This window comes from Rosa rugosa, chromosome 5 (genome assembly GCF_958449725.1).
Source record: "Rosa rugosa chromosome 5, drRosRugo1.1, whole genome shotgun sequence".
In the NCBI taxonomy this organism is placed as follows: Eukaryota; Viridiplantae; Streptophyta; class Magnoliopsida; order Rosales; family Rosaceae; genus Rosa; species Rosa rugosa.
This window is the reverse complement of record NC_084824.1, coordinates 354,360-367,994: the sequence shown is the minus strand read 5'-3', so window position 1 is coordinate 367,994 and position 13,635 is coordinate 354,360. Positions and strand designations below refer to the sequence as shown.

The 13,635-nt window shown below is 37.6% G+C and overlaps 3 protein-coding genes across 4 annotated transcripts; 2 read left to right on the top strand and 1 right to left on the bottom strand.

Moving 5' to 3' along the window:
- The first annotated feature begins 2,487 nt into the window (after positions 1 to 2,487).
- On the top strand, positions 2,488 to 4,795 carry LOC133709343 (uncharacterized). 2 transcript variants are annotated; one of them, XM_062135057.1, is made up of 8 exons: positions 2,488 to 2,719; positions 2,920 to 2,950; positions 3,299 to 3,317; positions 3,558 to 3,655; positions 3,874 to 3,972; positions 4,046 to 4,218; positions 4,391 to 4,482; positions 4,606 to 4,795. In XM_062135057.1, the coding sequence occupies exons 1-7, from the start codon at positions 2,531 to 2,533 to the stop codon at positions 4,475 to 4,477; spliced, it is 696 nt and encodes a 231-aa protein (XP_061991041.1). In that variant the 5' UTR covers positions 2,488 to 2,530; the 3' UTR covers positions 4,478 to 4,482; positions 4,606 to 4,795. The 2 variants fall into 2 exon arrangements, with proteins under 2 accessions (XP_061991041.1, XP_061991040.1); XM_062135056.1 differs by having other exon boundaries at positions 2,490 to 2,719; positions 4,391 to 4,795.
- Positions 4,796 to 5,411: 616 nt separating this feature from the next.
- LOC133709342 (cytochrome P450 86B1) lies at positions 5,412 to 8,006 on the bottom strand. Its single transcript, XM_062135055.1, has 2 exons — positions 6,602 to 8,006; positions 5,412 to 5,986 (listed from the first exon to the last, which is right to left on the bottom strand). The coding sequence occupies exons 1-2, from the start codon at positions 7,871 to 7,873 to the stop codon at positions 5,612 to 5,614; spliced, it is 1,647 nt and encodes a 548-aa protein (XP_061991039.1). The 5' UTR covers positions 7,874 to 8,006; the 3' UTR covers positions 5,412 to 5,611.
- Positions 8,007 to 9,293: 1,287 nt separating this feature from the next.
- Positions 9,294 to 12,781, top strand: LOC133709938 (uncharacterized). Its single transcript, XM_062135899.1, has 4 exons — positions 9,294 to 9,394; positions 10,094 to 10,191; positions 10,902 to 11,176; positions 11,745 to 12,781. Exons 1-4 carry the CDS (start codon positions 9,365 to 9,367, stop codon positions 12,554 to 12,556), a joined length of 1,215 nt encoding a protein of 404 aa, XP_061991883.1. The 5' UTR covers positions 9,294 to 9,364; the 3' UTR covers positions 12,557 to 12,781.
- The last annotated feature ends 854 nt before the right edge of the window (positions 12,782 to 13,635 follow it).

The window sequence follows — 13,635 nt, the reverse complement described above, 5'->3', positions numbered from 1 at the left end:
AAAGTAATATTGGGTGGTTTAATAATTTGGCCCTCGCAATGTTGCTGTTTTTATTCTATCCCATCAGTAGCTAGCTATGCCTACCTTAACTTGGACCTGGCCTCCTACTTACTTATTACGATGACTATTGATGAAGCTATTTGATCATTAGTCACAACTAATAATGAGTTCTCGATTCTTCAATTACATAAGAGGATTGAAATTGACATTTTATTTTTAGAAACCATAAGCTCTTCCTGAATAATTTTTTAATAAATATGTGCATGAAGATGAGTAGTGTTGTTTGTAGAAAACGGGTATCAATTTCACTCAGTTCACATAAATATTTGAATTTGCTAACCGAATTGATATGATATTCAAAATTAAGACCGAACAAACTACGTACTTGCTGCAATTATAGATTTGTCAAAAACAGCAATGGTAGCTAAACCAAAACGTGAACTCCATTCCCTACTCGAACACATGGAACTTTGGGACACACTATTTCTTTAGGAAAAAACGCGTCCCACAATTGGAACTTTTCTTCAGCTCTACCTGATTATTTGACAAGATCAAACTCATATTCTCCTATTTTAGCAACCAACATTAAGTAAGGTTCCAAAATCTTTTTCTCCCTGTTTGACGACCTGAATATATTTAACAAAGGAATTTGTGAATTGCATGAGCTGGCTAAAAGTGACATTTATTGATTTTCAGTTGGCCACATGAAACTACACAGATTTTGATCCAGTTATGAGAGATTTTATATTTGGCCACGAAGATAATGGACTATCTTAAGATAATATTAGCCTTATATATTCTCAAATCCTTCTCAAGTTTAGCTTAAATTGGAAATTAATTTTATGATTCGAATGCTTGCTTTCTACACTGTAGATGCAAGATTATTTCTTGTCAAAATCAATCGAATTGAAAGTTGTTTGGTCAAGCGAAAATATATATATATATTTTACTACTATAAATGGAGGCTCTCTTTTGGTGTCAAAGGGCTTCACCAAATTTTGAAGTACCTATAATACCCTTCAATAACAAAATTATCAAATTAAGTTAATAGAACATAAATAGATAAAAGTGTAAGAGTGTAATTAGCCAAACTACCATTATTTTATGTCTAAAAAAATAAATAACAACTATTCTTTGTAGTCGATCTATTTTTCATTAACATCATAATATCACCTGCGAGAAACGCGGGCACATTGCTAGTACTATTATTAAGAGAAGAGGGTTTGTTAGCCAAAGTAGGTGTGAAAAGACAATAAAATCCTTAAACCTTATATTAATTTTAGATAATTTTTAATAATTGAGTGGTAATATGGTAAATAGCAAAATTAAAAATTAAAAATTCTGTAAAAAATAAAATAAGTAATTTTCAGATAGTTAACTACCTGTGTATGCAATAACCACCCACAATTTCAAATAACTTCCCACTTTTTTTTTTTCCAAATAACTTCTATTTTTTTCTCAATATAATTATTATAAAATTTTACACATGCAGAAAACTAGTATATATATATATATATATATATATATATATATATATACAGATCCTATCCAGAGCGATGCCTCGCTTTGAAATTTCAGAGTGAGGTTAGGGTTTAGGGTCACTTTTCGGTCGCATATCCACATCTCGACCGTTCAGTTTTTAGGTACTAATGTATAGATCATCTCTGCCAAATTTCAGCCAAATTGATGATCTTTATGGTATCTAACTCGCTTAAACCAATGGACGAACTGAATATGTCTAACTTGAACCGTACTAGCTTTAAGGCAGTTATCAATGCCTTAACGACTATCAATTTGGCAGAGATGATCTATACATTTAGTACATAAAAACTGAACGGTCGAGATGTGGATATGCGACCGAAAAGTGACCCTAAACTCTAACCTCGCTCTGAAATTTCAAAGCGAGGCATCGCTCTGGATAGGTTAAATCAGTAAATGATTCAATAAAAAATGAAATTATTATCAAAACTGTCGATTTATTTTATCATCGTTGCAGACTTGCAGAGATAGTCTTTGAAATGATGGATGCAATGAATTTTGGTAGACGAATGCTAATCTCTTGAGAATTAATGAATATTATTGAACTTAAAGAAGTTTTTTAACTGAGTTAAGAAAGGGGGCATGATCTACAGTATTCTACATAGATGGACAGATAGACTGGGGATAACATGTAGCTAGACATTAATAAATGAGTACATGGTAGGTTAGGTGGCTGGCAATTTCATATCGTTGTTTGAGGGAGTTGAGTACAGTTTGTGGCAGGAAATTTAGTCCAGGAATTTAAGGGTAGGTACTACCGTACTAGGTAGGGTTCCTCTAGTCTAGAGTCTAGACTCTAGAACGATCTACGTACTTACCCTAATTACCAAAGTCAGCATCATCTCTTTGGGCCTTAGCATCATCTCCTCCTTTGGGCTTTGGCACAGGCTGCCCTGAGCGGAACCCAACCCCCAAACCCGAATAATAGATTCATATAAAATGAGTGGCTGGTGATTCCACTCCTCTTCTAGTCTGCTCCAGAGAATCAGAGATGGCGAGCTGGAATTGGGAAGAGACGGTGAGAAAGGCGGAGGAGTTGGTCGTAAAATCCATGAAAGGCAATGACGCATCACACGACCCAGCCCACGTCTGGAGGGTCAGAGACCTCGCACTCTCTCTTGCTCGCGAAGAACAAGCCCTCTCCTCCAACTCCAACTCCGACTCCGACTCCATGCAAATTGTAATTCTAGCTGCTACTCCTCCCTCCCTTTTATTCAACTTCTTCATTACAAGTTCGACTTGCTCCAGATGACTTGTTCTTATCCAGATTGAATACTTGAGTAGTTTTGGAACTCGGGTGGACTATAATGTTTTGTTATTTCGATTAGACAGGAATGTTTTCCTCTCTGATTTCCCTTCATATCTTTTCTTACTCGCCAGGTAGAACTTGCTGCACTCCTCCATGATATAGGTCAGTGTTAAGATCAAAACCTTCAACTCTGCACCTGTACGTTCATAAATCATAACCTTGTAAGAAACTGCTGCACTTAACCCAAATGTAAACTGTTAAGTTCTTTTGGCTACATTCAGCAAACATATGTGCTCGTTTTCATGAGTCACAATTTTATGTACCACACTTTTCTTATAAATTCATCAGCATATAAGGATAAGGTATGTATCTACAAATCATTTATGCAAACTTCTGTCCTAGATGGTTTTCTTTTATGCTTGTTCCTGTATCTTTTCACCATTGTTTTTATCTCATAATCTCATCCTATATTACTTACTGAACATTTTAGTCATTGGTTTTTGATTGCAGGTGATTATAAGTACTTGAGGTTTGCATTCTCCTCTTCTTTGCTTAAATACTTGTATTTTGCTTTAGTATCTCTTGGCCACAGGCATTGATTTGCAATTTTTTTTACCTGAGTTTCTGCATTGATCTTACCTTGCATGTTATACCTTGATTGAATCTTTTCTTCCGTGGCATTTAAAAGTTGTTTTTCTTATCTGGTTCTTCCATTTATTCTTCCTTTCCTTCCCTTGTGCCGATTTGGACCAACTACTTTGGCATATAGAGATCCTTCGGAGGACAAACTTGTTGAGCACTTTCTTATTGACTCGGGCATAGAGGAGAGCAAGAAAACAAAGATTATAAAGATCATCAATGGAATGGGTGAGTTGGTTGCTGTTATCTCAAAGTGTTGTGCCATTTTAGCATATGTAGTAGTCTCAAGCACCTTCTGATGCACCATGTAACTTTTTTATCATTTCAAAAGTACTTGACACAATTGTGTAGTCTTGAACCACTTGATGTAATTTTTTTTTTCTCTTTGTGAAAGATTCAGTTAGTTGATGTGAAACGCAACCATTACATATGTAATTCTGTTCCAGGGTTTAAAGATGAGCTGGCTGGGCTGACAAATAGTGATCTTCCTCTAGAATTTGGGGTTGTACAAGATGCTGATCGGCTTGATGCAATTGGTGCTATAGGTACTTTTAGATTTGGTAAGTGCTGATTTTAACCATTGCTATTGCACAAGCCTAAGTGGTATTTTGGTTACAGGAATTGCTCGTTGCTTTACTTTTGGAGGAAGTAGGAATAGAGTGCTACATGATCCTAACATTCAGCCACGATCTGGTTTATCCAAGGAAAAGTACATGAAAAAAGAGGAGCAAACTACCGTCAATCACTTTCATGAGAAGCTTCTCAAACTAAAGGATCTGATGAAAACAAAGGTACAGTTATTGAGACAGGAATATGGTATCTTGATGCAGAAATTTCTTCATTTACAGTTGCATGCGACATGTATCTTTGTTCATTAAGACTTGCAGCATAAACATGTTTGTGGTAAATGTCAAGTTCCTAACAAAAAGAGAGGAGAATTCTAATATGTTTCAATGATTTCAGGCTGGACGGAAGAGAGCTGAGAAAAGGCACAAGTTCATGGAGGAGTTTCTTGTAGAGTTCTATGAAGAGTGGGATGGGAGAGCTTGAATGAGGTGACTTTTCTTTCTGATGTTTCCCTAGATGAAATTTTGAAGCATTCTTAAAGTTCCAAAAGGACTCGAGCAATGGAACTATGCTAAAAAAATATTCAATTGTCTCATGGATCCTGCTTCAAGATGTGTGCGGGGTACACGTAGGGGTGACCTTATGCTACAACTGTGAAGTCTGTAATGCATAACAAGTTCATGCCGATGGGGAGTGCAAGTAAATTTGAAACATTCTACAACCTTTCTTTTCTATGGTTTGATGAAACTTTAGTTTGTGTTGTTTGATAAATATGATGCATTTGATACGCACTTGATTCTATCAATACATCCTATTACCCATTTGATATGCTTAAGGCATTACATACACCATTTCTCTCCTAGTCAGTGATAGTGAACTCAGGGTTAAGTGTCTAGCTTCCCTATGAGAGCTCAATCTAAGCATCTTGCTAAAATCATCATCCATGTTCAACAAAATACCCACCATTGAGTTGGTGTTAACAATAAGTATCGTCTTAAATTTACACCAAAAAAAAAAAAAAAAATTAAGTATCGTCTTATATGCATTTTAAAGCTAGAGAGAAATAAGATGAAAAAATGTGTATGGAAGCTATCCTGAAATAGAATCAAGAACCAGTTTTGAACAAAATGGGTTCATTGGTGAAGGTGGCCCACCAAGAACTCAAATTGAGCCAATTTATTTAATTCCATCCACAAAACGAAATCAGAGCCTATTGTGAGCCTTTTATAGTTATATATATATATATATATATATATATATATATATATTTTTATAGGCTCTTATAAGTATGAGTTATTTATCTTATTGTGGCTTGTTTTGAATGGAGTGTGGAAGAAAAGCCTACTGATATCCTAATAGAGGAAGAGGAAGAGTTAGCTATATAGCAATGAGTGATTCAGACATGAACAATTAGATATCTTACACAATCCCATTATTCAAATATTTGAAGTTCCGAAATCCACACGACCCTCTATTCTATGGTAATACCATTTATCTATAAAAGACCACAACACAAACAAAAAAATAAGAAGCTATTACTTAATTATTAACAGTACCAAATGATCCTTAATTGATAACTATTCTGCCTTGGTGCTCTGGTGATGAGGCTGCATTAGATCACGTACGCCTATGGAGGGTGACTTTCAATCCATGCTTCATGTACATTGTCAATGCTAGCTTTGGTACAATGGGGTGATTATCGACCACCTTCACATGGTAGCGATGGATGATGGAGGCAGCGACAAATTTCATTTGATAATAAGCAAAATCTTTTCCCAAGCAGAGGCGAGGACCGCCATTGAAGGCGGTGAATTTGTAGGCAGACTCACTCATGAACCGGCCATCTTTTGGGTTTAACCATCTCTCCGGCTTGTACTCCCTGCAGTCCTTTCCCCATATTGACTCCATTCGCCCCATGCTGTAAATTGCATAGATCACTTTAGTTCCCTTCTTCAGTATAACACCATCTGGAAATACGTCATCTTCAACAACCTACCAATCCAGTTCAAAATAAGCATTGTTACTTACTTACTTTATTATAGTTAAGGTCCGCATAGCTAGCTAGCATCTTGATCGATCTTCCTATCTAATTTTTCCTACCCGAGGCAACAGAGCGAAAGTACAGAGTGTGTAATCTTATTAAAGACTATTATTACCTAATAAAGGTTTCAGTTTCGTATAATATTGATGAAGAGATGTATTATCCATTACTTACAGTTGACTTCCTTATGACAATGATTTGTTACCAAATACCAATGCACGAAAGTTTAATTCCCAAGGAGATATCCAATGCCAACATATTAGTCGAGGCCGGGTTTGAATTTTTCGAAAGCATATTTGGAGATCAATGTATCAACACACTTTTGATATCAAAGGAAATTATAGAGGTTTTGAATAAGATGAAGAAAAAAAGTATTAAAACGAAATATCAGATATATGTTGTATACTCTATCAGTAGTAGTCAAAAACCCTCAGAATTTTATGGTGATTTTAGACCTCTGAGATACTCGATCAGAGATCAAAAATTTATCAAAATAGGTTTACTGAATATTAATCAAAGATTCTAAGGAGAAACATATTCTGATTGTAGTTTAACTAATTAGTTACCTCCTTGTGATCCAGTGGAACTGAAGGGTACAACCTTAGAGTTTCTGATAGAGCAGCCTGAAGATAATCCATCTTCTTTATCTCTTCCGCCGAGAAAACCAGTTCGGTTACATTATCATTCGTTGATCTTGCATCCACTATGGTGCGTAGTTCTTGAAAAATATTGTGTTCCACTTCCGGATGGATATGAAGCAGCCAGAAGAACCAGCTTAACGCCACTGATGAAGTGTCTCTCCCTGCCAGTATAAAATTGACGCATATATCCCTTAAGAACTTGTCAGTGAACCCTTCTCCCTTCTCATCTCTCAACCTCATAAACACCGTCAACAGGTCCGATCTTTGCTTATGATCACTAAGGGAACTAGTAGTATCCAAGAGTTCTTTCTTCCTTGTCCGAATCACATCGTCTGCGAACTTATCCACTCCTTTTATGGACATCTTGAGCTTCTTCTCTGCCCCCAAGTTGAAGTACCTCATGGCCTTCCACAGACACGCTGGTGTCACAAAGCGCATCACCGTTGCTTCGGTGGCGTCCTCAAACGCCTGAGCAAATGGTATTTGGGGTAACCCGGGTCTCAAGCAACCGGGGTCAACCCCAAATGCTATCATGCACACATTATCAAACGTCAACCTCAAAAGAACGTCTTGGAGGTCGATTGGGGCAAATGAGTTTTTGATGGAGTCCTCTAATACGGGTAGAAGCCTCCTGTGGACCAGCTCCAACAAGGATTCTACAGTCAATTGCCGGAACTTGGCGGAGTGGAACTCGAGGCTGGCCGTCTTCCTCTGTCGCTGCCATGTCTCGTCGTCAGCGCTGAATATCCCGTCTCCGAGGAGATCACGGACCGTGTCACGGAAATAAGGGCCTTTGGGGAAGATGGAGAACTTGGTCTTGAGAAGGTGCTCCAAGTTTCGAGGGTCGGAAGTGATGATGCAGTGGAGGCTGCTAAACCAAGGGCCACTGAATGTGAAGGTACCGTTTTGGCGGCAGAGAACTTGTGTGAGCCACTCGTAGAGGTTGTTGGTTTGGGATCCGATGACAAGAGCCATGGAGGGCAACATTCCGAGCAGAGGCCAAACGGGTATGCCATGGTGCTTCTTTTGCCTCAGGGAGTGTATTATCACGAAAACACATAGAGCCACAAAGAGCTCCAAGATTTGGATGTCGTGGAGGAAAAAGAGTTGCCGGGGGACTAAGTTTGCGGCAATGGCGGGGTTAGCTTCAGAAGCGGAGGAGATGAGGGAGGTGAGATTGCTGATCATTGTCATCATGAATGGATGATGATAACGATCATGGCAATGGAATGAGAGGGGAGAAGAAAGGAGATGATATACAGTTAGGTTGAGGAATGGTTATCATGTGTTATATGGCGTTTTCTTGGCGTGCATGTTATTACTTCTCAGGTGACAAGCGGTTTTGATTTGGTGAGCTGAAATGTTATAATGTCATATTGTGAAGCGTATGTAGCAAGCTAGCCTAGAATCCCTAGATGCTTTTTCAATGTGACTAACTATAACTAATTGCTACGCTTAATTGCTTACGCTACGCTTAATTGCTTACGGGGTAAGCTTCTTTCTTTCTTAATGAGCTGAGCTGAGCTAAGCTAAGCTATGCTAGTGTGAATTTGGGTGAGTAGATGCATATAGCTTTCATGTTTTCACTTTAGGGAATTCTTGGAGTTCAAACCAAACGGGAATGTCTGTGCATGTTCGATCTTTTGCTAATTTAGGGGTTGAGTGTGGAATTGGTTAGTTGATTAATTTTTAGGTTAGTACGTAGGCTAGTCGTGTCTTGTAACTTGAATGAGCAAGGCAGTAGTGAAGTGGGTGATAATGAAATGAGGTTTTCTTACTTGATTTGTAGAAATTGAGTGGGAGGGAGGTTGAGAAGTGGATGCGGGCGGATAACCTACGATTGCAACTAGTCGCCTTTATATCAGTTTTGACTGTACCTCGTCCTGCATGTTTTAGCTAGTTTGCCAAGTTTCCTAGCTAATGTCGTATTATATATTGATTACTTTCAATATTGGCGACTTGGTGACCAACATGTAACACCATTTCAACCACACCTACGAGGACAACATAGTATATAGACGACTAGGTATAGGTTTTGGTGTCGTCATGACTGTTTGTCTGTTTTCAAACACCGAATTCCTGGCAATAAAACCTAATTAAGAAACTATTTGATTATCACAACAGAAAATCATCTCATTCCAAACAAACAAAGTTGTTGAATAAATAATATTATATACAGAAATTATAATATATGATAACAAAGTTGTACGTATATATTCGAGACGTTTCTCAAAAATATATGAATTGTTCACCAATTTTGTGAGCAAAATACTTCACTGTTCAAGTTATTGATCTTTACTTGACAAAAAAAAAAAAAAAAAAGAGTTATTGATCTTTAATATTGATACAAGCTTAGTTGGCATGGTTTGTTTTCTGATTTATTGAACACAATCGGAACGAGACTCAAAACTATATCGAGTTGTAATATTGATATAGATATAGAGAGCCGTAATATTGAGTTGTTACTTACAGTAGTAATTGACGTTGGTGGCCCATCTGCTCAATAATGGGAAGGAAGGCCCTAGGTAGAATCGGAGCAGCCCAATTGGTTTTTCTGTACATTTCGTGGCCCAAATGGGAATGGGGGACCTGACAGACCAAAGGGGTAGAGGGGAGTGCTTGGGAAGGAGGCAGTGGGGCAGCAGAGCAGTGAGTAGCGAGTAGCGCAGCGAAGTCCCATTGGGCAAAATGGCTTTTCTGTTCAACAAGTTTCAGGAGGTAATTCCTTATCATTCATTTTCACCCACCCTCTTCCGCCTCTGCAATATTCTCAACTGAGGATTGATTCTGGATTTATGTTTCAGTGATCTCTATTAGTATTAGATATCTGCATCCATTCAACAGGGTATAAGGAATTTAGGCAACTTTATAAACAAGCTTTCAGATGATGCATACTAGCTGGGAACTATGAAATTCACATGAATTGCTTTACGGCTTAGCTCTGGAAACAAACCAACAATGGATTAGGAATTTCAGTGACTAGTTCTTAAATCTTAATGAACCCCACTCAACTGTAGAAGAAATTATATCAATTGCACAGTTGGGATGCAATGAGTGATTTAATGAACTGCAGAAAATGTGCTTGAGTGTAGACATGCTACAATTTCAGTTAGATTGTATCTCATCTCGATAATCTTGACATAGTTGAATATTTAGTGCGTGTTCTTTCTTAAGCTAACATATGAATGTATTAATACCATCTGATCTTGTAAATCTTTGCAAAATGATGATGTAGTACTTGTGATTGCTGGGTGTATCTGTGAATGTATCGTATGAATGCTTTCATAAGTCAAGGAAAAGGGGAATTATACATGCTTATGTATCTCCTTGTGCCGTGCTATATATGTGGAATAGATGCTTGTTTGTCTTGTGTGCCCTTCCCAACACGCTATTGTTTCTGATCATTTTACCTTTCAGGCTGTCAAAGTTCTTGCGAAAAATTCCCCTATGCTTGCCAAGAATCCTAGGAAACTACAATTTGAGGCAGATATTAACCGCCTTTTCCTATATACCAGGTTGGTGTCACATTACCATCTTTCAATATGAACCTATTGTCCAATCCCAAAGCTAACTGCATGTATATTGAGTTAATACATTATTTATTACTCATGTGCAAATCTTGGACCAAACGGTTATTAGTACAGAGTCTGACCATCAAGTTGCTTGATATAATTTTACGCTGCTTGTATTTCAATAGGAAAATAATGTAATTACAATCCTTCATAACAAAAGGAAATTAAATGTTTACCCCTAAAAGAGTTGCTAGTTTCTCATCAGTTCAGTTCTTTATTTTCATTGCATGCTGTACAGGATTAGCAGCCATGCCCAATAGATCTATCTCTCTTTATCGATACCACTTTTGCTGCTCCTCATTCCTCATGTTCTAACTAATTCACTAACTAATTGTGTCTTAAGAAGGAAGTCAGCATAATACTAAAGTTCAAATGCTTAAGCATAACACTTGATGACTTGAACCACCACTATAAACTTTTGCACCATTGAGTCCTTTTTCTCTTGTTGCAAAATATTAATCTTAGATTTCAAATAGTTTTAAAGCACAGAACAATTTGTTGTTCAAATATATCAGATATGTTCTTTATATTAACTTCCAAAATGCTCCTGCATGTGGATTGGTGTTAGCATTCTCATTTATATAGTTTGCATGCTGCATTATCTCTTGTGTTAAATATCATGAATGTTAATTATGGAAGACTTGTATATCCAGCTACAATCGCTTGGGAAAGGACGCTGATGAGGCGGATGTGGACGAGATTATTGACATGGCTAATAAAGCCTCTGTTGATGATCAACAGAAACAAGTCCAAGAAAACATTCATCTTCAAATTAAAAGCTTCTGCATGTCTATGGATGAACTTCTTCTACCTGATGTAAAGAACACAAATGAGGTCACTGAATCACCTAAACAATCAAATGCTACTCCTCAACGAAGTGGACTTAGTTTAGCTATTGGCAGGAACAGACCAGGAGATAAACATCCTGGTGAGTTTTTCTTTGCAACCTTTTTCATCAGCTCTCAGTAAACTGTTATCCCGAGTTTGATTATGAGCTTAAACTTGCATCTGGACACTCTTGGCCTCTTGGGTGTAAGTGGTGGGGCTCAGAGAGCCATATTAGGATCTTCAGTTATCTCCGTAGTTTTGAAATACTTTCGACTTTCTTACATTCAACATTTTGTGAATTTCCAGTTAAGTTTATTCTCATATAAGGATAAATGACTACTGTTATATTAACCACTTGTATGGAGCAATGTTGTTTTCATCCTTCCTACTAAAACTTTGCATGCAAATGAGCTTCAGCTAATGGCTCTTTAAATGCTCAAAGCATTCTCATACAATTATGCACCCGAGGCTGATGATTCTCTTTAATCATTCTCTACAATTATGAACCCAAGATTTGATGATGTCCTCATCATACTTTACCTGGAGAAGAAAGCCTCTGCTTGTCAATCAAAACAAAACCATGCCTTTTGCTATACTGATTGTTGAAGCTTTCTGGTTTCAATTATTTATTTTGTTAAAGACTGATTAGTTATTATTTTTCAGCACAGATGTGCCTGAGACAAGGCCATTAGAACGCGCTGATGTATCTCAAAAATTGAAAGATCTCATTGGCTACACTCTCGATATCAAACCTTCTCAGATACCCCATAAGGAAGCAGGCCAAGGTTTATTTTTAAATGGTGAATGTGATGTTGGTGCTGTGGTGGCTGTGTACCCTGGTGTAATATACTCCCCAGCATATTACCGTTACATTCCTGGATATCCAAGAGTTGATGCACAGAACTCATATCTGATCACAAGGTATGATGGAACTGTGATCAATGCCAAACCTTGGGGTTCTGGGGGTGAAACATGTGATTTCTGGGATGGGTTAACAGTACCAGAGATCAGACCTAATATGCAAGGAGATGAGAAAGGTTCAGATCGGCTCTTGAAGCTCCTAAGTAAGCCTTTGGATGGCAGGCGACTGGGAAAGAGTGGCGACATTATAGAGCGGAGGAACCCTTTAGCTCTGGCTCATTTTGCCAACCACCCTGCAAAGGGTGTGGAGCCGAATGTAATGATTTGCCCTTATGACTTCCCATTAACCGAAAAGGAAATGAGAGTTTATATTCCGAATGTAGTTTTTGGAAATGCAGAAGAAGTGAAGATGAAGAAATTTGGGAGCTTTTGGTTGAAACTTGGGAGTTCAAGAAATAGCGGATCAGATGTTCCTGTTTTGAAGACCCTTGTTATGGTAGCTACAAGGGCACTTTGTGATGAAGAAGTGCTTTTGAACTACAGGTTGAGCAACTCTAAGCGTCGGCCAGAGTGGTATAGTCCAGTCAATGAGGAGGAAGACCGAAGAAGGTGGAGCTAAGCTTCGTTAAAAAGTTTGGTATTTATATATTCATGGTTCATTGTGACCGTGAGGCTTTTAAGTTGAAAAGAATAGCTGCATATTAGGTTAGCACGTGGAATTTGAGTTATGTGGAACACCGGAAGAGAAATTTTGCTTGTGGCATCGTATTTAGGGAAATCAGTTAAGTTTCCATTTTCAGACGCAACAGAATAAAGTTATTTGACAGTGAATGGTTTTGGTTTCTTTCAGAGCCGTCCCTCTTGCCGGTGGCCTTGGGCCTCAGTTTGGGGAAGGCCTCCATCTCAAAATGCATATATATATATATATATATACAGATCCAATCCAGAGCGGAGCTCCGCTTTAAAATTAAAGTGTGAAGCTCCTTTCTTAGCCCTTGGATCAATTTACTTAAATCTAATGGACCACAACTTAATTATCTCTCTTAACCAGGGTTAAAACCCATGGGTTAACAAATAAGAAAAAGAAAAAAAAAAAAAAAGCAAACGCACAAATCTAGGGTTTTTCACTCTCATGACGTACGTCTCATCCTCTTCTCCTCTGCTGTGCTCGATCTTCTCCTCTGCTGTGCTCTTCTCATTCAAGACGTCTTAATAACTGGTATGCGTGTTCTCTTTCTTCCCTCGCTACCTACCCATTAATCTGTGTTCCTTTCGATCTTTTCAATAGATTTACCATATCAATCTTAAAGAATCATACGCAACTAGCAGCTGAAATTTATGTTTTCTCTATTGGATAGCTCCTTCACTTAGATTATGCTTTTCGTGATAGCTCCTTCACTTAGATTATGCTTTTCGTAACAAATTTTGGGATATAAGACTTTCTTCAAGATTCATAATTATGAGTTCATGAAGAAAAGCAACAGAGACAATTGAATTGAATAACGTTATGAATTAATTATGACGATGGGAGGTATAGATTACCATAAATAGATTGGAGTTTAAGATCTTTTATATAGTGAGTGGCATTAGCAATTAAACTACTCCTAAAGAAAACACATTGTATTAGAAAACACATTGTAACTGCTTCTTACGTAGCTTTCTATATATTTAATTATTTCAGCTTGATTGCTTTGATTT